General features: G+C 40.9%; 1 protein-coding gene across 5 annotated transcripts in view; it reads right to left on the reverse strand.

The window, feature by feature from the left end:
• Nucleotides 1-25,453, reverse strand: part of VAV3 (vav guanine nucleotide exchange factor 3) — a 182,576-nt gene that overhangs the window by 103,074 nt on the left and 54,049 nt on the right. For 4 of the 5 annotated variants that reach the window (XM_072041523.1, XM_038182697.2, XM_027463277.3 and 1 more), the window contains 2 exons: nt 2,392-2,450; nt 1,403-1,468 (listed from right to left, as the gene is read on the reverse strand). In XM_072041523.1, the coding sequence (XP_071897624.1) occupies nt 1,403-1,468; nt 2,392-2,450 (125 nt within the window). Of the gene's footprint in view, nt 1-1,402; nt 1,469-2,391; nt 2,451-9,276; nt 9,364-25,453 lie in introns of those variants that run through there. The other variant, XM_038182699.2, reaches the window with a different exon arrangement.

Here is a 25,453-nt window from a genome sequence, read left to right on the forward strand (position 1 = left end):
AGTGATGAAGGTGCACTAGCATTTCCCATTAAGCATTAGCAGCTGTTTTAGATGCAGCACAGACATACTCTGTTTCATACTCTGTTTTACCACATACGCTCTGGAGAAAAAAAACTGGTAAAAAGGTCAAAAGGGGATAGAAACATTTAACCATTACAGCTCTGATGGAAGGCCTTAGATCCATTCTAAATTCCTTAGACACCATTTAGACTCAGAGACAACTATTTCCGTCAAATACACTTCACTAATTAAGTGAAACTAAAAAAAAAAAAATGTAGACCACTTGCATTATTCACTAGCACTTATTTCTTTTTATGAAGAGGGTACCTCTGAAATTGCCTCCTCCACAATTGTGACAGCCTATAAGTATCAAACTTCAGCAAGACATACTTGTTATTGATTAAAAAGATGACCTACCTATCTAAACTTCTTTGGTATTACCTGTTGACTTTTTTTTTTTAAATGAAAGACCACCTCAGTAGTGAATTTGTATACCTATTTAAGAACTGTTAAAAATATTTGCTGATAATACTACCACCACCACATCTAATAATTGAGGACATCACTGCTAACCCACCTGGGACTCAGAGTAATCTGTGGAAGGTAGATGCTACACTTTTAGCTACACCAAGTGAAAAGCAGCTGAGACAGCCAGTCAGCTGCAAGAGAGGAGAATTTTTTGTAGAGGTGGTAGGTCAACTAACACAGAGTATGGTGGGGTTTTCCCTTTCCCAGAAAAGAAAGGAAACCATGGTGTGACCAGCAGCTACTTCACAACATCACAGCAAGCAACGTACTGTGTGGAAAGAGATAGAGACCAGTGATTTGAGCACTAGTGAACTTTGAGTTTTGGGAGAGCATGCACTAACAGTGTGCTTATCCATCATGATTCCTAACAGATCTTTAAAGGTGCTAGCTAATGCTGTACAGAATGTTCACGTCTATCCATCTATCTCATGTGTGCCTCAAAACCAATAAAAAAAATTGGCAATTAATAATCTTGCAAGCACTTACCCAAAAAGTCAAACGTATTTATACAGAGAATTTCATTGCTTTTTTTTTTTTTTTTTTTGGTAGATCAAGACCTTCTCCTTGGGTTCCTTACAACTGAGAATTCTATGAAAGCATTCTGACAGTTCAGACAAATTATTGAAATACGAATTCATGATTCACTTTGTTACCAGAACCCTCCATAAAACATGCTTCTTTATATATACAAATTTATCACAATCATTCAGATACGCCTTCATCATTAGTTCTTCCTGGTCATCAAAACAACTAACCAAATATTTTTAGAAGAAGTAAATTCCCCATTCCCATCAAAAGTGTTCTACAACATCATTAAAACAGTGTGCAACTGAAAAAAAAAATCTTTCATTTAACTAAATTATTTATGACATACTCTATTAAATCCGGAAGACCTTTGTAGACATCTTCATCATCAACACTTTCTTCCGTAGGGAAAGGTCTATAGAAAGAAAAATATTCTAAGTTATAGACAGCATTAGTCTAGTGGCAAAGTGTTTTTGGTCTGGTTTCTAATATTTTCACACAGATTACTGTTAAGGTTACCATGGTATATATTGTTTTCTTTCTCTGATGGGTAGTAAACTTATATATTTAGTCTTGGTTGTATGTATTGATACTTGATAAAAACCTTACTGCATAGTGAGGTTATATATCATCACTAACACATATTATTGACAGTTTTTACTGTCAATTCTGAATTTTTAACGTAGTAAGTGGATTACAGGACTGGCTGGAAATTGGGAGTAAGAGGAGTTGTTTTGTTTTAGAAACACCATCCATTCACATATAAGATTGCTGAATCAAAGCACTCAAAAAGGATGGAGAATCCCCAAGTTAAAGCATGCATTCTTTCACCTTCCCTCACAGCCCGTGTTTACATTCATGAGGTTAGGTTTAGTTGCATTTGTCTGTTGTTTTTTTGTTGTTGTTGTTTGGTTGTGTTTGTTCTTGTTTGTTTTGAAAACAACAATTGCACCAACTGGGCAGCTTTGCTGTTTTCTGTAAGGCAGAAACAGGAAAAAGTCCATTCTTCCTTCACACTGATTATGAGTCCAACTTACAATCCACGTCACAATTATCGGACAGGTTCTGTAATACTAACTGCTTATTTGTCTACTCCATGTTTCATCACAAAAAGGCTTCAGGCACTTCAGTAAATGTACCAAAACCAGAAGATAACCTTCAGAGCTTTCATGTATCATCCACTTCCAGATAAACTGGGAGACAGATTTCTACTTCTTTTGCCTGATAATCCCAACTCTTGTTAAAACGCTTAGTCTACCTATATGGCCTCCAACAGCTACTCGAACCAACACCGTGCAAGAGGCATTATTCCCACCACTCACTAGGCCAACAACATACCTTATTCCTGTTGCTATTGCAATGGGTGTGCGGGAAAGTTTTGAGAGTGTTTCTATCACCTGAAAAAAAAAAAAAAAAAGAAAAATTGTGATTAGTTCTAAGAATGAAAAAGAAAAATTGTGATTAGTTCTAAGAATGAAAGCATTAAAATAATCCTATTTTGATCACAGCAAATGATACAAGTAGACACAAATTCTGGCCGTGCCACATACTGAGTGCTGACTTGCACAAATTTCCCATGATGTGGTCTTCAGTTCTTGTGTATTGATGGAAGCGATGGGAGCACAAAGAAAGCACAGGTAAATTTCTTATTTACAAGTTTCAGCACAAGTTAAAAACAATTAAATCAGACTTAAAATAAGGTCATGTGGTAGTTTTAAGTTGGACCTGAATGCAATTGTAATCAGATTTTCTTACATACTGCTCTGAAGGTTTTTTATCTAGTTTTCATTAGAACATTTCGAAACGCTGACCAGAAGAGGGAGCCAAATGACAAATGAAAGCGCCCTTTTCGGGACTTGCTCGAGAAGTAAAGGTCATCTTTATTAGACAAATAGGAAAAGAAGCTACGAATTTGAACTCATAAGCTTTTTTTAATTTTAGCCGATAGCATCAGTCTAGGAGATCCCGTTCTAAGATAATCCTTCACATAAGGACCCAAGGTTATGTACAATAGAAGGAGAACATTAGGGAGGGTAGAGGAGAACATTTGGTCACGTACACGTAGAGATTTTGTTGTCAGTACAAGAACCAACTAGTACTCTACCTAGCACGTCCTCTATGTCACAAATGATTTCCTCTTTTTTTTTTTTTTTTTGAGCACTTTCAGATTGGCAAGTCTTATTTGCGAGAGAAAGGAAAAAAAAAAAATAAAGCCAAAATGAGACCCAGTAGCAATTTCCATACTTGCAACAACAACGTCCCCAGAACTTCCCAGGAGTTTCAGGATGGGTATTTACAACTTAAAATTCTTAAACTGAAGTAAAATTTCCTGAGAAAGTTTGTACCAGTAGGATTAAAATTCAGGTATAGCAATGACTGTTCCATGGACATTGTGAATAAAGTTTACAATTAAAATCGTTTATTTTTGAAGTTGTAATTACAAGACTAGACTGATCATAAAGCTCACAGAGTTAAAAGTACATCTCTCAGAGGGAGGACAATGAGATGTTCATACAGGAAAATGACAAAGTAAAACCACACAAAAGAATTGCAAACTACAGAGCCTAAATGGAAGTAGAAATGCTTCCAAAGTGAATCAAGTTTCATTTGTTAAAAAACAATTTCAAAAGTGAAATAGGTTATACTGCCCCAGTCGAAGAAATGTTTGGGGTTTGTTTAAGTTACTGTAAAAGTTTACGCTATGGAAAACCTGGTTTTGTTTAATAGAAAAGGCAAAAAATATTGAATACAAATAAATCTGCCATGTACATAATTAAAGGTTCAGGCATTGTAATTCTCCTAAAAAATAAATATTGCAATATAAACTAGACAGAAGTTTTAAAAATTAAAGTGAATAAAAACCGTAAAATTATTTTACATTAGTCAAGAGGTCAGAAAGGAAAAAGATTTTTAAAATATATTGCTTATTTAAAACAGGTGAGTTGTGGTTTATATACAAAGGAACGACCTGCCTCCACAAATCTGACTGTCTCAGCACTGACTGGGGCAAGGAATGCTGAGTTGTATGAGACAAGGCTCTACGGGAAGTTCACTGGAAATTCAATAGCTGACAAGGTGATCTCTCCTGACAGATGGGTGAATATTGACTGGCAAAATAACAGGAAAAGAGGTTTAATGATTATTGAAAAAAGAGAGAGGCAAGTCTGGTGAACTAAATATCCCTTTCCTGTTTCAACGTGTTATTTCTCAGCACACGCAACATCAAACTACTACACCCACGCAAACCCTTTTCCTTAAAGGGATTCTCACTTATCTAGTGTAATCACTCCGAGCATGGCTTACTCTTTATAACTAGTTATGGTTGTTTGAAGAACATAGAATGAAAATCTGGACAAAAACATGAATTTTATGAAGGTAACTAGCAAACGGTATTCCCAAATTTACTGCCAAATTGTATTTTGCAGCTATCAATAGAACAGAAACAAAAGCAAGTGTTAGAAATTGTGAGGAAAAGATTTTCAGGAACCAATGTAAAATCTCCCTAAAGAAAAAAAACACAAAGCTGAAGAAGCCAGAGAAGTGTTTAAAAGAACATGCCGAAAAGGAACCATAACGAGAGAAAACGGAAGGCAACCAGTCATTTTCACTGCTCTGGGAATAGAGAGGGTCTGGCATTCCAGGAAGAGAAAACTCATGTGACAGAAAGCCAAAAAGCAGATTTCTATCAAAATCCGAACAACAAATAACCCATTAACAAGGAAATGGACATCACTGCAACAGCTGTCAATATCTCAACAGAAATACATGTACTGTGTTCTGCAGAAGTAGGTGATGAAGAGCGGTCACACTAGCATCATAAAAGAAAATACTGGGCAGAGGCTGCTATTCTTCTACCTGAAAACAATTAAGAACCAAAAACCATTAACCACACAATGTTTTTAAGGTTAAAATACCTGAAAACAGATGCAACTTCTACAAAATACAAATTGATGCTTGCTCATTGGACACCCCTATTAAAGCACAACTTAAAACTTCACTGTCTGTAAATATTATGGTTTCTACTCAAGGATTTTGTTGGTGGTAGGTTTTGTTTGTGTGTGGGTTTTGTTTTAAAAGCATTCTTAGAAAATGTCAGGATACACACCACAGTTGTGCAAACAAATATATGAAACTAACACTTCTGGTCACACTAGAATTGATTTACCATCACATGTGTAAATTTATTTGCTTCAACATTTTGTAGGGGCAGAGAAAGATTTTCTACTTCTCCCACATGAAATCTCAGTTCTTTGTTTCTAATGCACTGCAGAAATTCTTCAGATGTGGCTTATTTCTGACTCCATAGGGAAGGTCTGAGTTATGGACAGGCTGAGTTGTCAGAAACATGATCCAAATTTTGAAACAAGTTCATCAAAATAATCAAACTATCCCCAGTAAAATGTCTGGTTTTCAACAAAATGACCAAGAAAAAGATGGGAGTTTCCTAACAGCTCTAGTTTCATGCCCAATACAACTTGGGAACCTATAATACAGAGCCATTCTGAGCTCCAAAATTACAGTGTACCCATGCATATGAATGTCCATAACATTCAATTTGAAAAGGCACAAGAACAGCATTTTTTGCCTTGCTCTTTTGCACTCAGAGGAGCTTCATCCATTTTACCCATTTAACCCTAGATGTGTTCCCAATTCTCTCTCACAGCAAGGACTCAAACACATCACTCAGGTGCTTCTGCACCTCTGAATGAGGCTAAACTGGATCCTAGCTTCAAGCGCAAAATTAGCACTCCTTGATCATACAAAATCCAGAACGAAGTTTCTATGGCTGGGACTGCTCTACAACAAATAACTGTACAAAGGGCTGCACGGCCTGTCCACACACAACGTGACCAGGAATAGGCACTGAAAATTAGACGCTGAGTAAGGATTCACATTTATGCTTTTGCGAGCTATGACGCATTAAAAATAAGAGCTTTATATTCCAAAACATCCTGCAACAACTACGTCCATTCATGTAGTCAAAACATATGGCTCACTAACTCTGACTCTCCTACAGCAAACCATAAATTTGGAGGCGTTAGCAGGAGGCACATGAGGAGACCCCCCCACACTCGGCTCAACATGGCCGCTTCCCACTGACTAATTCTGTCAGACAGAGGTGGAGCAACTCTTCAGAAGTCACATCAAAGCCACGTTCACTTCAACATGACGTGAACATCCAAGTCTGGTTCTCAGTGTACAGCCAGTTTATGCAAAACAAAGTGAAATTCAAAACTACGGCCCTGCAAGAGGAAGCGTACCTCGGCCTGCTCACCAGGGAGGGACGCTGCTCCTCAGCCTTGTTTCACACACGGCCAGCAGCAGCCACGGCCTTGTGCGAACCATTAACTTCTTACCTGATGAATTACTCCAACAGCTAATTTTTTTGGCTTGAAATTGTTTCACTTGACTTGCTGTCATAGGTCAGGCTCTCCAGTTTATGTAAGGGCTTGCATATCTCTTATCACAGTAACTTTGTAATTCCCTGCAGCCATATCCTTCAGTAAATCACCTCAGGTGTTCCTACACATACCTACCGCAGCAGTACACTAGAGGGACTATTTTACTTCTTTCTGTAGCCATGCCATCTATGAATCTGAATTTAGAATGGGCCTAAGTATTTTGGTGGGGTGAGTTTTCCATCTTGTTTCTGAAAAAGCAGCTTAAAAATCCTGCAGTTCAATAGCAGACAAAATACCTTTTAGAAGTGCTTTTCTACTTTTAGAATAAACAAAAATACATCATTTTGCAGCTTCCCGTCTCCCCAGACAGGCAACATTTCTTCGCTGCTGACAGCTGCTTTCAGTACTAGACCCGTATTTCAATTTCTGATGTTTAGCTGAACTGAAGACATGAAGTGATCAGCAAATGGTGATGGCAACAGCTTCAGAGTTTGTGCCAATGAAGCTTACAAAGAGCACTCACACATGGGGCCAACTGAAGCAGTTCAGTTCCCATGTATGTACTTACAAGAGGTTCTTCTCATACAGCAAAAGTCACTAAGAATATGTAACTATATTACATTTGAAGTTTTTTTGGTTCTTTTGTTTTCTCTTCAAAATCTGGGCATCCAGTTCAGTGTAAGAGTGCCACACTTTGTTGACAACTTAGCTTTATTCCCTCCCATAAAGTAAATTTAGCAGATACATATAAAAAGAAATAAAGCAGTTATATTTACCAGTGAAAAATACTTCTAATACCAACATACTTTTCTACATTCTGTTTTGAAAAATGCATGTTGGTTTCTTACCAACCAGGATTTATTTTCTTACATCGAATTTTGGGAATAGAAAAAAAAATCCCGAGTTATACAGGAAAATTAATCGTTCAGTGTTAATCGTCTCTGGCTACAATGTGCCCCCAATTCCAGCCTCTGGGTTGGAATAGTGATCTCAAGCAATCTCACTTTAAGAAAACTTCAGAGGTTAGTAACTACGTGTCTAACATGCCCACTATCAACTAACTAAAAATAATGCCCCTTTTACAAGTAGTTGTAACTACTCTCAGGCTCGAGTCTAATAATGAAGACAATCTCATAGCTGCATAAGACAGCTTTATGTACCTTAGGTACCACCACCTCAAAAGAGACTACAGAGCTGCTACTTACTTCCTCAGAGACGCAGGCATACCTGTAGTTTGTTATTCAGACCGTTTCTGTCAAGACTTGACCAAGTCTTAGCATCTTTCACCTTTTTATGCAATACCAGCATACTGACCCCTTGTTTCTTCAAGAATCTATTCAAAGCCCGTCTCAAGGACACTCAAATATCTGTTGACAATGAAGGCACCTGCTCATTTCATAGAGTAACATGAAAAATATTCCATTCTGAAAGCGTACATGAGCTTCCAACCAGTTTCCCAGCAAAATTGGTCAGCAATACATAACGTTGAATGTGAAATGGATTAGAATCTTTTGGAAGCATAAAGGAAGAGTATTCTGAAGTACAGATTCTTGAGACTTGTGCATCTAAGTATTAATTATCTGCATATATATATATATATACACACACATTTACCACAGTTAAGGGCAGATTATGCAAAATAAAAAGCTAAATCAACTACAAATTACTTGGGACATGGATAATATTCATAGAAGGCTAATTCCAAGTCTGTTGTATTGAGCACACTTCAGAGCCATACTGCCACAGGCTGAGGGGGTTTTCACCAAGCTGTTTTCACACAAGCATCACATTGTAGAAATAGAAAAATATCAAGAAATCTTCACTTCACATACCTGTCACTCATGGATAAAATGAAATTGCCATACAAAAATATGTTCTTAAATGACTTATATTAATAATGAAGTTTTATTATTTGCTACTCCAAGGAAAGCATCCTTAGTTTACCAGGCCCCTGGACAATCCTGGATCAATACTTCATTTGGCACTGAAGAGGGGAGCACATCGTATTATTTTACCGTAATCCATCATTAACTTTTGAACCAAAAGACCTCCAAGAACTGCTACATTGACGTTTTCATTTAACCTGGCTGACAGATGTGAAAAACGACATGCAGCCAGACAACTCCAGGGTGATCACACACCTAACACATCTAACAAGCATATTATTCCAAGTAAAGGGTGTTAATAAAATTGAACAGTTTCTCTCCATCTGACTTGGTGTTTTAAGTGTTAGTACTCTGTATTGGTTCACATTAGTTTTAATTAAACCACAAGCCTCTGGCAAAGAATTAAGTCTTTTCAAAGAAGGCAGAATGAAAACATTAAAAAATGCCCTAAAAGCAAACCCTTAGCTTTGCACCTCTAACAGGCCCTTAAAAATAAATAGTCAATTTCCATCTCTCCAGCTTTGCAAATATGCTTCTACTAAATACTGCCATGACATACAATGAGGTGTCGAAGTTATACAGACACAAACACAGCAAAGAAAATGTACAGCCCTGGCACCCTCACCAACATCTCATTAGGCACATCTTGGCCTGCAGACATCCAGCACACAGAAACCTAACAGCCTGGTTTTGATTCAAAGCTTCACATACAGCTAAACACTGATTTCCCTCTCATTCAAATAATGAAATATAAGGTTCAGGTGTAGAAGTGCAATCTAAAGGAAGAGCACATTGAAGTCATTCATTTCCACAAAGGTGACCACCAGCCACAGGATGCCGCTTCCTCACTGAGATGACCTTCAGCTATCCTAGTCCTGGTGTCTCTCACTGTCCGTTCTGCCATTTCCCCTGAAATACAACCTCTAGAAATATACCTGAGGAATCCTCCATCGTTCTTTCCCATGCAGGCTTAGCACCGGCACAGCAGTAGTAAATAGCCCAACCATTCCAGTGAGTCACCGTAGAGAAATTTACAACCGCAAGCCAAGTTTTTTTGTGACTGACAGGAGCCCGCCAGCAACTCGAAAAAACAGTTTGAAACCAGGTGCCAAATGCTTTTCTGCACAGGGAGTAAGGGCAGAGCGACTGCTGTAAAAGCTGTTCTTGGCAGTCACGCACGTTTCCTCTGAAAACAGCTCCAGCTGCAAGAAGAGACCTCCACAGCGCTGCTGTGCTGGTTGGGGAAAGCATGGTGGGCTTCGGCAGGGACGTGTGGGCTTCGGCAGGATGTCAGGGCATGCAGATCTCCTCCTTCCCTCCTAGGCAGGGGATGCTATGTGCAATGCATCGCCTCAGGGAAGTCTCATCTTGCATCAATTTTCTCCAGTGTGTCTCCAGTGTCTTCATAGATAACAAAGTAACAGGAAAGCCTTTCTCCAGACTGAATAAAAGAAATAGCCAAGAAAAAAGAAATCCTCCTGGGTGTTGTCTCCTCCTGTTTGTAGATAAGCTAAGTACAGAGTTGCAAACTACTGGGACTTCAAACACTCTGGGGAATCAACAAAAGATGCAACATTTTCTCCAAAGCGTTGTAAAAAGAAGAGGTAAGGCAGGCAGTTTGGCATAAGGAAGGCAAGCAGAGCCGAAGAGAGAAGTGAATCATATAAAAAAAAAAAAAAAAAAAAAAAAAAAAAAAAAAAAAAACTCTGAAAGATGTGAGAGAAAAGAGAACCTGATGTCTAAAAGAACAGTCCAAGGCTGGGTGTATTTTCCACTTTTAGAAAAAAAAATACATAGAAAAAAAAAAAAAAAAACAGAAGAGTTCTGTTGTGCTGTTTTTTTTTAACACATTTATGTATGTATTCCAAACATTTTTATCTTGTCTCACAGCTAGACAGAAACATTTCTTTCCATGCTATGGGATCTCTCTCCTAAGAGCTCTAACTTACACCAAGCAACACCTGATCTCATGTACTTACATCAGAGATGTGAAGTATCCATAGCACTTCTCTCTTGGATGGTAGTTGAAATAGAACCTAAATGTAGTTTCAAGAAATATCAAAGGACAGGTCAAACCCCACACTAACCAACCCCTTCTCTCATGCCTGTGGCTCACTAAACATTTTTAACATTTATCCCTTTTGCAGGGAGCAATACCTCAGACCACTCCAACTGCTGGGTGGGAGCAGCAGGACTGGCAGATGGATGCAGCACACACAGCTCCTCAACATCACTTAAAATAAAAGGGAAAAGCAAAACTGAGTGTTCTCCGGGAATTTATAAGACACAAGGTCATATTATTAGAGATATAATGAGCATGTCTTTAACAACTAGTATCCGATTATGGACAAATCTATAGCCACTAAACAAGAGTTGTGCTTAAAAGCCCATTTTCAAGTTCAGTCTATGATGAAGCTACAGTTCCTAGTCCAAAAGCATGAAAGCTTCCCTAGACAGTTCTGCTCTTACGAGGAACTGAGAAAATCCGAATTGCACAAGCAGCATATTCCTCAGCTCTCGGGTGGGTTTGTCCAGCAGGCCCAGACACTAACCCAAGAGAGCAGTGGGGGAAGGGAGCCCCAGCAGCTGCTTCCTGCCTGCAGCTTGTGGTTTTGGTTCTATGAATACCTTCGAGCCCTCCCCATGCCTTAAGGGGTTGAGGGTTTTGTTTTGTTTTTGGTGGGTTTTTTTGTTTGTTTGCTAAGATGATGTTGCCTGAAGAAAGACAGCCTTCCTTCCTTCAAGCACTGCTTTAACAGCCAGAGCACTTAAACACTGCAGCTAATAGCACGAGTGCAGACTGCCGTGTAAAAGCTAGAGAATAAAGGAGGATTTTGTCCTTCTGGTGCGTTTATTGTGTTTCAGGTTTTGCATAAAAGGCAAAGGAATATGAAACGATATGCCCAGGACAGTTCTGTAACATCTGTCTGCTGTTGAATCATTCCAGTTCCCTTCACAATCATCTTTATTAGAGTAACCAATACTTACACACAGCATTATCAAATTATATCCAGGCTTTGATCCAATGTTCTCTCCCAGGGCTTTCTAAATACTCTTATTGACAATATCATTTTTTTAACTTATAAAATAAAGTAACACTAAACAATAAAGGACCAAATAGGTTTTTTCCTACACATTAAACTGCACTTTTTAATATAGTCCTAATTTCTTCCTATATACAAGCATCCTTTTTTTAATCCTTATCAAGTAGGATTTTCAAATGTGTTCAGAGTTTGAAACACAGATTTATTTTTTTTAATGAATGGATATAAATCAATGCTGTGTCTTGAAAAAAAATCACATTTCTTTTGCTACTGTCCTTGAACAAATTTCAAATGACTTTTTTGGTTTTTTTTTTTGTTTGTTTTTGTTTTGTTTTTTTTTTTAATTTGAAAACAACAAGCAATTTGTCTAAATTGGAAACACTGGCTGTGGCATTTGCACACTTTGTATACATTTTGGGTCTGCTTGACCTTGGATGATCAATATGAGCGCTAACATGTTCTAGAAAAAAACAAGTGCTGTCGTATTCAGTATTGATTGCACCTCAAACAAATGCTACTTTAGGTATGCATCCTAGAGTTTAATTGGCATGTGGTTTCTACACTCCCACTGTGTTATTTTTTATATTTCAACCTATTCCTTGTCAACCTTGGTATCAGCAAGAAGGATATCAGGAGGAGGCTGCATGAAGGAGCGTCTCTTCCTCTCTTCTGCTAAAAGCAGAGGAAGGTCTTTCGCTTCCTGTCTCGAGTGAAGCGCGCACCGCCACACTTCTCCCTTTCCTAAATTCACTTTAACCGCTGACTACAATTTCAACCGAGATTGTTGAACAGTATCTAGTCCCACTTGAATATATGCCAGTGCACAGTCATCGATGGTAAGAGTATTTATTGGGGTAAATGCACGTTCCATTCTCTATTAATTGGGGTAAATGCAATTCCATTCTCTATTAGAAAAAATATCCCCCTGCTACAGTGGGCAGTGCCCAGGGAAGTGAGTTGTTCTTTTTGATACAATTATCATCACACACCCGCGCTGTAATTTTTCAAAAGCCCCCAGTTGTCTTCAAGTCTTGTGCTCTGGATCTCTCTCTTCTCAACCAGAAGTGATGAGGGTCTGAATCAGCCCATAGGAAAAGCATTGCACCTGCCCTCAATGCTACAAAAAGATTCAACTCCCTTTTACTCTCACCTTCTTCCCATCTCACTTTAAATCATCACCATGGGTACTGGGCAATAAAAGATACACCCAAAGACATTCTGCAATGGGAATGGCAATCCTATCAACCCCCTTTATAGAAACTTGGAAAGAGGTGTGGTTTGCTTTTCTCCCTATTTGTCTGTTCATTTAGATAACGAACAAAACTGCACTTCATATAGTGAAAGAAAATACAAACCAAGATTGACATTCTCATGCTCGTACCTCACTCTCCTTTACCTCAATCTGTACTCTGAAAATTACAAATTGAGAGAAACTAGGTTACTCATTTTATTTGCTACGGCTTCATTTCTCATTTTGTTCCCCTGAACAGGCAGCAGCTTGTCAGTTGTAGCGTTACTCACCTACACACGCATCCCCCTCTCACACTGCAGTAAGAGCACTGCATTTCCAAAACGCTGCTGCAGAACTGCTCCGCCAAGGCAAAGGGGGACTCCTCTATTTTCATTTCTTAAAAAATTTGGAATACATTTGCACATAACAATGACAACCTACAAAATACAACCTCTGTGCCTTCAGTGTCTGAATGACATCGTATCCTGATTTGCACCGACACTGTCCTTCTGCTGCCTGCAGCAGAATTAAGCCAGAGAGAGCTCCAAGAGCTTCCCATCAGTGAGATCAGCTAGAAGACACAACTCTCAGACAAACACTACATTGAAGGGCAGCACACGTAAAAAATAATAATCATGTACCACATGCATCTATTTGGGTCAGTTATTTTTCCCAAGCCACCCGTATATTAACACTGTAAAACATAGAAGTGTTTGAACACAAGAATACAAAGAACAAAAATATCTGAAGACAAGAACAACAGCAGAAGATCAAAAATTTCTCATCTCTGTACCAAGCATAGGACCACAGTAGGCACTGTGCCCATATCAGCAAACAGTCAGAACCACAACTCTAACCAGCTCTACATGCCTGATTCCCCCAGTATGAACTGGGATTACTTTGGGCACTACGCTAGGACGTGGTGCCATCTCTGGTTAAGGAAAACAATACTTGCTTCAAGTCTCCTTGTCATTTTCACATGGCAGGGGGGATGAACAGCTGTTCATGGATACTGCAATACAATTCCAGTAAAGCTGTGGGGTTTCAGGCACAGGAAGAAAGGAAGAAAGTGGTTTGAACGTTATTTCAAGGCATGCTTTATTGTGCCACCCCAGTATCAGAAGACACACAGCAGCCACCACGTCTCATACTTGTCTCGGAACTGCAGCACCAGAGTTACCCTACAGAGAGGAATCAGATTTGCTTATAATGTACCTAAAAGTTAAGCCACTCACACAACATCCTTCAGATAGGGAGTTGTTCTTCAGTTTTCACTTGGCTGTATATTTAGAAGTTTTTCAGGTCCATGATAGGATTCATACCATGCATCTTAGATGTTGATACTGTGATAAACAACAGCAAGCCGCAGATGTCTATCACTAACCTTGTAGTTGTGTTTAGCATTAAAATGCACCACGGGATTTCAGTAGCACTACTGACCTGGGAAACTACTGCCCTGCGCCTCAGTTGACTGCTGTCCTAGCCAGGCTAACCCAAATGTTTACAGCACTGGGGCAGAAATCACATCGGAGAATGGATACGGAGAGAGTGAGCAAGCCTGATTTCTTAAAACCCAATTCTGAAGGGCAGATGAGCTCTTAGCTTGTTTCCCACCTCAGCCACACTGACAGGTACGCCAGCATGGCAGAGGGAAAGGAGCAAAGCAGAGGCAGCGACTGCTGCCATTAATCCTGCCTATTAGAGCACAGAGGGCTATAGCTCACTTCTACTCTCGTGTTTATAGGCATTTCCAGATATTTTATGTGAAATTGCACATAAGAGCTGTTGTGAAAGAGAACAGGGCTGAACATATCCTGGGTTGGCAGCAGGTTATAAAGCTTCATCTAAAGGTCAACTTCAGTCCTACCCCCAGTCATGACAACCACAAGCAGCACCCAGGAGTTCAGGGAAATGCTTCAAATGAATTGGGAATTTCAGTCTAATACAAAGCACCCACAGCAAGCACGGTACCCAGTGACTGCAGGGGGACTGAGTAACACCACCTCAGCAGGGAAGTCTAAGAGGGAATCAATGCAAAATTAACTGCAAGGCAAGTAGGTGCACCTGGGTAACACACCACGACTAATTTTAGAAACTGTTCTGTCCTAGACAAGAATAAGCTAATGCAAGTGGCCATGCCTTATGGACGTAAGGGTACCACATCTTCTGTGGTCAATGCACAAAGTCATTTCTGGGAGACAGAGCTGGAAAACATATTGCAATCAATAGCCTTATTTAAGCACCCTGGATTTGTCTAGCATGTAATATGAAATAAAAACCTTATGTGTTAACAAGCATTTAACGTTCTAATAGCAGCATTGTCAGATGTACAATGGTCTCATTGAGAGGCAATGTTCACAGAAAAAAAGCTTAGATTTTTATGGGACAACTGCCCTGGGGAAAGAAAACTTTCAAGTATCTAAGCCTTTCTTCACACCAGCAGCAAAACTCAGACTTCACTACAAGCTCAGGTTGGGAGCAAACATTTTGAAGTTATAGCCTGTGTCCGTCCAGCAGCAACCTAACTTGACTTATGCTTCTCCCTTATTTGATTTCATATGAAAAAATTGGAGAACAAACAACAATCAGTCAAAAGGTACACAGGCTCATGGATGCCAGAGACAAACAGCCTCAATGCCAAGATCTCAAAGAAGCTGTTAAACACTAGCACTTACAGTTTTACCCCATGTTGATCACAATATGCTTCTTAAAAGTATGTCTTTCCATATATTTCCCTTTTTACTTGGCAAGCACTAATTATACCACTCACAGCCATTTCCAACAACACGAATTCCCTTGTTACACATAGACCAAAAATAACAGCTTCAGGGATGAGACAGCATCAAAAACAGTGAAATAGAGCAATATTCAACTGAGGCAGATGTGCGAAAAGTAATCCTCAGACAGCAGTCAAGTCAGAGAGCTTGGCGAGAGGTAAATTTTTGGAAAGATGAGAGATGTCAACAACAGCAAGTAAGAAAGTCAAAGGAGGGAGGGTGAGGCGAGGGAAAAGCGGCAATCTCGTTTTAGAAAAAGTCATGTTGCCAGCCTCTGACAGGGTTTAAGATGACAAAAATGTCATCTCAAAAACTAGAAAACAGGATGAGAAAACTGAAACCAAACCTGAAAAGCAAACGATATAAAATGAGAACAAAAAATCATAGTTCCCTCAACCGTAACTTGTTTCAAAAAAGACGCTGCATGTTTTCCACAAAAATGGACAAAATTATCAGGATGTATGCACATCCCGTGAATCTTCGTTAGCTGTATTAACATTGTTCGTTTCTTGCTGTAGGCAGTTCTCAGTCAAATGGAGTATTACGCACACAATAGCCAGGCTACTGCAATGCAAGGTGAATCTGTCAGTGGATGTTTGGACACTGAGACACTTACTTTGCCCACAGTCTGTGACAGTCCCAGCGAGACTCCTCGGGCAGCCTTCAACTACCACAGCTGACACACCAACAGAGCAGGCGAGGCTGGGGCTGCCAGTGGGATCTGCTGCTTGCCCAGCCCAAGGCTCTGCTGGATATTACAAGCTTCACGGCAAGATTTTTCCCGTAAGGATTTCATCTGCCAAGTGAACTAACATGGATCAATTTAAAGCCATCATGAGGTCTGTGGCACACTGTCAGACCAATTCTTTTGTATCAGCCAGGCAGCTCTGATACAACTGTACCAAGTCATAACACTGGGAAAACGCAGACCTTGCTTTTAACATTTTAGCTAACAAGACAAATTTATAGCTCAATTCCCCTCGATGTCCAGAGGTCTGCACTTGTAAACATGCATCAAAGGAAAAACAAGTCAGATACTATACCTATGGGAACAACCAAATTTCACTGTGTCAAATTGTTTTCAACATGCGTGCAAATAGCAGAGCAAGGCCTAGTGTTCCTACAGTAAATTGAGTGGCTTTGTCTACTGTCTATCTATTAATCAGTGTAATTTTTTCCTCATGTTAGAGGAATGGAAGTGTTTCAAAAAAGAATCTCATGATTTAGCATAGCCAGCAGCTTGACTTCCACAGAGGTTTACATTACTCCAAAGCGGTGAAAGCAGTACTTTCAGATGTTTATGGGAACACCTGCCTTCTCTAAACCAGCTTCAGAATTCATCATCGCTTACCATTTCAGGGAAAGCACTTTGAAAATGAAAATGTTTTAGGTTATTACTCTGGCAGTCATGAAAGATGCTTTACGCTGCTTGGATAAATTACTTTTAAGGAGAAAGAAAGCTTACTAACTTTATTCACTCTCCTAAATGGGATTCACTTTTTTTTTTTTCTTCTTAGCCAGGAACATGCAGAGCATTCCCAGCTGGCTTACTTCCACGTGCTACGTCTACCTCAGCAGTAGGAGCTGAAGGTGTCTCCCAGTGTCTGTATATGAGATCAGGTACAGAAGCCCCAACAAAAGAATTAAAGCAATGTATCAGCATCCTCCTGGAAGCTAACCAAACCATCTTCTGCACAAACGAGCAAGCAACATCATCCTAGATAGTCCTTTTTCCCCCCCTGAGATAAGCAGAGACTTGTAACTGCTCAGTCCCTGGTCAGTGGCCCACAGACCCGGTGCACCCCCTGCCTCCCCCAGCAGCAGGAGGAGCCGTGCACCAAGCGGCAGCAGGAGGATTTGGGGTTCAGCAGGGCAGAACAGCCAGGCTGCGGCCTCCCACATGCAAAAGGAGGACTAGCACCACCACAACCAGACTTCACAGAAGTTGGGCCATCAGTAACTGCGTGGCAGCCTCCTTTATCCCACCCCTTTGTGTGCCTTTTTCCCTCACACACCGCACAGGCCGCCGGCTCCATGGCGCCTGCCCCGCCAACAGGCCCTCAAGCAGCAGCGCCACAGAGGCCCAGCCTCCACCTCCCGCCTCACCCCGCGCTCTCCCTTCAGCCCGCAGCCGTGCCCTGGCACAAGACTTGCTGTTTCTACACAGTATTTCCTCTGGAAAGATCTTAATCAGCTTCTGGCGTTTCTAGTCAGGGCTCCTAAGAAGCTCCGCTACCCTGGTACCCCTTACTGCCTTGTGACACACGCCTTGCTTTCTGCGCTGAGCCCCAGCAGATTTCAGTCCTGTTTGTGGCAGCGAGCTGACTAGAAAAAGAAAGCTCTGCCATCCTCCCAGATTCAGTATTCTCTCAATCAGTTTTACAGGATTTACATCACTTTTACACGATTTACTCAGTCAAAGCATCTTGTGAAACAATCACTCCAAATAAATGAAAGCTTATTTTACTGCTTGCAAATTTTAAAGAACTTTTTTAAATGATGTGTTAGTCTCCAAGTTGTAAGTTACTTCTTCACCTTGGAGAGGGCTAGTGTCATCGTCCCCCTCAGCTAAGAGGGAGGAAATAAAACTTTATCAGAACATCAGTGCTAAGAATTCTTTCCTTTTCAGAGGCTTGCTGGTGTCAGACAGCAAAGACCACGGGTCTTCATTTACCTGCCAGCCAACATATAAAATAGACTCTGAATCAGATGCGAGAGGAAGCAAGCAAAACCACACTTGAAAATTCCTTTTTACGTGAACAAAGTGAGAGAAGACAGCATGATACACAGGTTCTAGCAAACGTCCAACAGGAGAGAAAGCTGAAGTGCAGGATTTCCAATAGTTATATATAATTCTCTTACGAGTAGTGAGGACTTACCTGGTAGGCAGAAAAATTTGAAGATGTATTAAAATGAACACAGGCATAACAGGACCAGTCTCCTGGCCAAAAGCAAGACACAAAATGAGACTGCCGAAACAAACCTGAAATGCAGAAACAAGAAAGGCCCAAAAAGCACTTCAGGGAGAAGGACTACAGCAGACTTCAAAGCAAAGAGATGAGAAAGGGGCTAAGCATGAAGGCAAAGGAGACAGGGCAATGATCAAGATCCAACAGTAACTAAACAGGGAAAATGAGTTTAAAAATGTGATGAGAGTATAATTAAGTAGAAAGAGTCACACGGGCTGTACTCATTAGGGGTAAGGCTAGGGCAACAAGAACACAAGACAGTGCTAAGAGCCCCGCATGGAGGAAGGAGACGGGCCAGCTCTCCTCCTCTTAATTTGGAGGGATAAAGTGTCTGTAGGACTTCAAAACCAACTAGTCCCAGCATATCCACAGTGAAGCTATAAACAGGAGAGCATCAAAAGATTTTATCCTTTATTTCTGAACCAGTGCCACGGTGGGGGGCACTGCTATTTTGGTACCATTATTTCTTTGTTAACATGAAGTTGGTAAGCAACACCTTCTCCTAAGGTTTAGGAGACTGCTACAGGCACAGGTGGACTATGCTGACTAGAGAGAAAAAACACTTCCACAGCTGAAATAGACATAAGGAAATCTGCAGAAGTTCTGCAATTTGAATAGAAAGGTTCTCATGCACTCCCACTTAATTTGGCATCCAGCATCAGCATGCTTGCACTGATGAACTGCTAGTTAATCTAATTAATAAATCTTGCCCTTGTATGCATTAGAAGCAGTCTGGTTGTGGTTTCTACAGATTCTGAATTTATGCCACCCACCTGTGGGTGGCAAATCTCCATCAAAAAAAAAAAATGTAGATGTGAATTACTTTGTAAAACTTACCTAATAAAAGTGCATGTTATGCTTATGTTCCTAGTATTTGAGCTCTTTCACTGAGTTTTGGATATTACCTAATGCTTGCTAGGTATGTCTTTCCTGCATTCCAAAAAAAAAAAAAATAATCTTCTATTTCTTTTAAAATACCCAGCTGCAGGTGCTGCACCACAGGCACCCACTTCTGCATTCACCAGGTGAGGTACCATGGACTCCCTGCCAAAACTTCATCTTCCTCCACCAAAGCAAAGTTCCTACTAATTTGGACAGTAAAAACCTGTTTTTAAGGCACAATCATGATTTTAACGTTTTCAGCCACAAAATACGCAACTGAGCAAAACCATCATCTCTCTTCAAGACTACATTCCGCCTCCGAGTTAGCATAAACAAAAAACAGACCTCACCACTTGGAAAATAGCATGCTGACATTTCTAATGAGTTTGTTTAAGAGCTTTCATTAACTCTACCAAGCTGATACTTCAAGACTCATAATGAAGTTTGCTTCCTTGACTCGTTTCCCCCACAAATCAAGCAGAGCAGCTGCATCCATCCACTAAGTTGGGTGCTCAAGATAACCTTTTTTTGCTAGCTGAAAGATTTTAAGGGATATTTCCCCCGGGAAAAAAAAATCACAACACATTAAAACACAGCCTCAAAAATAAATTCAGAATTCTGTCAGCCAACAGTATTTAGTATAAATTTTAATAAAGGGTAAGTGCTTGAGTCTCAAAAGATGGTGTGTATATATAGGTATGTATGTACACATGCATATATTTTGCACTGGTGGTGACAAGGAGATTATTTAAAATCATGAGAAGCCACAAGAGCCAAGTAAGTATCTTAAATGCAAAAGAAAGCACTCTCAAGATGCACACGCACAGCTAATTCCTTCACAAAGCTGGCCATTTCTAACAGCTACAGGATTTCATAATCATTACCTACCCAAGACAGGGAAGTTTCAAGGAAAAGCTGCAGATAAAATATATAAACATGAAGAAGTTGGTCTAATTCCTTAACTCGCTGCTTTTGAAGGGACAGCTTTCGAAGGCAGGAGTTCATTCCAGGGGATCATTACACAACATGCCAACTACAACCAGGACTTTGACAGCACTAATATTCAGACAGTACATAGAGCCAGCTGTTTCGAGTGTGACTGCCACAAGCGTGGCATTATTTCCTTCCCTTATGCCACGCTGCGCCCAGCTAATCCTCGGGAGCCACGCTGTGCAAGGAGCTGGTGATGTTGCCTGCTGGCTGCCTTCCCCAGGCCAGCCCCAAGGCACCCTCAGTGCAACAGCTGCAGGGGATGCTTATTCTCAGCATGTACCCAAGGCTCTGCTGGCACAGCTGGCTTTGTTTAGTCCACAAAGGAAAGGGACACATCGGAAGAGAAACACTAGGGAGGTCTTTCCCTGCATCATCCCTGCTTGCCCACCCTGACACCCCCTTGCCCCACACAGAGCAGGCATTTTAACACCCCTCCCTCTCCTCTGGAGAGAGAGGCCCTTCTCAAAATACAGCTTTAGACATGTCAGCTAAGCACCCCGGTGTGCTTGTTCCATGATATCTCATCACCTTACAGCACATCCGGAGCTGGCAAACACAGCCCAACACAGTGGGTACTGCGACTTGAGGTATCACGTGGAGGTACCCCGTACCAGCCACAGGAAGACTATTCTCTATCGACCTAGCAACATGAAGGAAAAAGCTACAGAAGGCCAGTGAGTCACTGTGAAATCAGCAGCATCTCTGCTCCACACTTGAAACCACACCGTGAGTTTTGGACAACAGCTTACCCCAGCAAAGGCTGAATGGGAAACGGGAAAACTCCCTGCCCCGAGCCACCGCTGACCTACATTCCCATTTTCCCTCTACTCCCTGCAAGGGCACAGGCAGTAAATCCTCCCTCAAAAGCCATTTACATATTTTGGTAAAAAGTGGATTACAGAGTGCACTGAATTACTCAGCTCCTATCAATTAGCTGCAGGAAACACACATCATGCTGCTTGCATGACACCACCGATGTATTTTGGCACAAATCAGTTCAAACTCAGAAGCACTCTGCGCCTTTCAGCATTTGAAATTAACCATGAAGTAGAATTGTGGAGAATGGGATATATTCATGAGCACTAACCCTCAGCTGGCTTTGCTGTGTAATTCTGCCAAGTGTCCTTGATGTGTCCATTGAACAAAATGGCTTTCAGTTAAAGATATATCCAGACCTGTAAGTAACTCTGTTTAATTCAGGAATTTTATTTTACTTTATTTCCAAGATTAACAGTTATACATAAAACATGCCTGGAATAGCACATTCCAAAAACTCGGATATGCTTCTGTCAGCTACCTCTGCATGGCAGCGCATTTATACAACGTGCCCATGTTGCTACTTCATATCAAAGGCTCTTTAAAGACAGATCTTAAGACTTACGTCAGCAAATTACACTTCTAAACAATAAGGTGAAATTCAGGAACTGATTCACTTGCAGAGTTAGCACGAGCTGCAGTGAATCATTTAATTTGTTAGCAGTACTTCTAATTTCTTCTGTAATGTCACTTTCCACTTAGCTGCTGTTGCTTTCCACAACAGTTTTTAAACAGGTTCTTAAGTTGATCAACAAATACACTCAGTGCAAAAATGTTATGATGAATAATTTGCTACCGAATGGTTATTTTGGAAATGGCATGCCCATTTTTCAATCACTTGTGTTTCACCTTAGATACCTCACGCAGAAAGCCCTGAAAGTTGCAAGCAGCCTGCTCAGTGGAACCTGTCCAGATAAACCTCGTGAATCATGCTGGAATATCAAGTACTTAAATTTATCATTTCTGTCTGAACACACAGCCATAGCTTCTGCATAAGACTCGATAACTTTTATCGTCTCCGAGGTACTATCACCCTGGTCTCTCTGTCTCAGCAGCCTTTTACTTTTTTCCACTCCCCTCAGAGGTGCCCCCTTCCCTCTCCTGCTGTTCCTCATTGCTAAAGTACTACCAGGATATGGTTACAAACACTTAGGACCCAAAATCCAAGTCCCAAACCACCTCCTCACCACAGTAGAGGCAGCCACAGCTCCAGCTCACTCAGCCTGCAGACAAACCCTGTGGTGGTGGCAGCGACGAACCCGCCAGCCCTGCAGCACCACGAGCCAGACGCTTCCCCAGCCCACAGCTCACCCCTCGGGTACTGGCACAACACGGCTGGGCCTCCGGAGGGGCAGGGGCCCAGCAGAGGTTTTCCAAGGCAGCAGCAGGATCGCTGTTGGGCCTGGGGCTGACAGGGAGAAGAGCCCCGCTGCAGCGAGGCCGGGGCTGCTCCCAGGCGCTCACCACCTCCTGAGCAGCCGAGGCTCAGCTCCCAAGCCACCTCCTCCTGCCTCTGCCACCCAGCCACGTTAGGGCCTCACAGCACTGCGCAGAACAAGTGGCAGCACCTTGCTGGCCAACACAGGCCCAGCAGCTATTCCACATCCTTTACTTTCTCAGCTCCAAAATCAGCCATTTTGAAAAATCTCCCTCTCAAACCTCTATCAACTTCTGCAAGAACCACGAGGCCCCTTCCCACTGATCTGATCACCAAGGAGGGACAGATGGTGCCAGGCACACCATCTCCCTAAGTACACCTCATGTTTTGCACAGGAAGACTTAATACTTTTCACAGCAAGGTAGTCGTTATGATCCCAATCAACTACAGCAAATAAAGTACTTTTAAGTTCATAAATACACTTGTATACTCGGACATTTCCGTTTCCAAACTACTTCAAGCATTAGTGGTGCTTTCCAAAGGCACAGAACACCACGCATCAGACATTAATTCACAACCATTACTGTCAGAATGAAAAACAGAACAATTTTTAATCCAACACCTCCCTAGTCCCGTCACCAACATATTAAGTAAGAGCCCTCTGATGCATTTTGTAAGCATTTCTCATTAACTCACACCTATTTCCTTTTTATGAAACAGTGTTTCCGGCTGCAAGCCATTCACTACAGGTTTCACTTTCTCTTGAAACTGTACAGAAAAAGCAGTGAATGAAACTACAACCAATATGACTAGCAGAGCATCCTTCAGGCCAAACAAGTATTGAAGTTTTAATACTCGCAAAGAAACAAACACTATCATCTTTGAAAACAGGCTATCATTTGGGACTGAACACTGGAATACACTTCTACTTTACATCCAACCCCTTCAATTCTGTGATTCTGTGATAATAAACCTACCAACTACAAACTATCGGAAGAGATAGAGTGCAGGGGAGGAGATGAGCATCTACAGAGAAGGGGGGCTCCCACAGAGGGAGCAGAAACCCACTCTGCTACCCCACACACACTGCCATCTCTGTGTTTGGTCCCACCACGGCATCCGTGCTTCAGCTCGGAGGACGCTTGCACTTGCTTGACTAACTCTTCACAGGAAACCCCAACGCTGCACTGCAGATGGTCGAGGCCAGCATTTCACTTTCACTCTAGCTTATAATTTCTGCCACTCAGGTAGTGACCAAGACCATGGCCCAAATATCTCTGGTGAAGATTTAGCACAGATGCTCTTCAAAAACATTTTTTAAACACACGTGTAGATCCAGAGGCCAGGACATCTTTCAGTAAAAGAAAAAGTTTAACTATTTTAAATCATTCCAAGGAGAAATAAGAGGAGAAAAATATACTTTATTACCCTTTTTTGTTTGTTTTTTACAGTGGAATGCAGCAAGAAAAGCATCATCTTTGTTCTTTTAAATCCACACATAGACAACATACCAGTTTAATTGAACTGTTGTTATCATTTATGCATACAACCAGGACATTTTGGCAAGCAGCACAGGGACTGGTAACTACTCCAAGTTGTTCACTTCTGAATAACCTTCTGTTTGTTTCTGCTGCTTTCCCTCAAGCTTTAATTTTTATTGAGATGAAGTCAGCTAAGATTCAAGTTAAGCTGTAAGAAACACAAAAAAAGGACGACAGTAGTGCAAAAGGTGCTCTAGGTAATCCCCAGTGCTGCTCTTAAATCTCTCACTCAGACAAAAGGCTAGGCACAAAGGAACAGTACATTAGAAAGAACAGTTGACCAGTATCACAGTAATTAAGCCAAGTGTTGTAATCAGAACTCTTCAAGGATGCAACAGTAACAAACTGAATGCTTTCTTATGCAAGTCCTACGCAAAATCACTTCCTGTCTTTAAGAAGATGCCCAATTTAGTATTACTTTTGAATACGCATCCTACAGTATCTTGAACTTAACCTTGCAAAGCTTATTTAAACAGACTTTTTAATCTCTCGTATTCTCTTCTACAACCTGTATTAAAATCTTCTCAAGAAGTCAGGTAGATCTAAAATACATCAAATGGGTTGATCCAGATAGATCCACAGCTAGAAAACACTAGCAGAAGAAAATTGGGTAAATGCAGGTGTATTAACACCAGGAGGGAACATAAGGCCCAGACAACATGAGAAGTGATAAATGATATGTTAAAGAGCTGAATGCACCGCTACAATAAAAACAGCATAACTAAATCATGAATATACATTCATTAAAGCCAAAAGAAAGTAGCAGCACATATCAATAATAACAGAACTTTTTACATAAGGATTAAGCCTGCTGAAGTGCATCAACACTAAGGCACCTCATACAGCCTGCCATTACCTAAAATCCTGGAGATACTTTGAGTGCAGCAGGCAAGCACACATGCTTGTCCCTAACCGCCTTATTTAGATACCATAACCAGAACTGTTCGGTTGCTTCATCTTTTACCAGCATCTAATAGTAATAGTGGCTCACTACTTCAGATACAAGAACAACCAAGTGCTCCAAACAACCCACCCAACTGTGCAAATAGACTACACTTGAGTCCATGTGGACTAATGAAACATTTGGCTTTAACATGGCTGTTACAAGCAAGCAAAACGTAGTCCAAGCCACTCAAAGATGTCTAGAAATATTAATGCAAATCTCAAGAGGAGGTGAAGCGAAGCCTGAACATGACGTGCAATGGCACAAGCCTTGTCTCAAGATCTAAAAAGGGTGTGCAGTAAACCATGTCAGAACCTAGTGTGATGGAAAAAAGTGTATAAATGAACAGAGATTTAGATCTGAAATAGACAGCACCTTAAACATACCCACTCAGAAAACAAACCCTGAACTCAATGCAAAACCCAGCCTGAGACTACCACAAGGTAAAAGAAATTAAAGTAGAAAAACATCCAGGTAGTTTTGGTAGCAATTAATGTTAATGGTAAAACATTAATTTTTACCACAAATGTTAATGTGA

Source organism: Anas platyrhynchos, chromosome 8, assembly GCF_047663525.1.
Source record: "Anas platyrhynchos isolate ZD024472 breed Pekin duck chromosome 8, IASCAAS_PekinDuck_T2T, whole genome shotgun sequence".
Taxonomy (NCBI): Eukaryota; Metazoa; Chordata; class Aves; order Anseriformes; family Anatidae; genus Anas; species Anas platyrhynchos.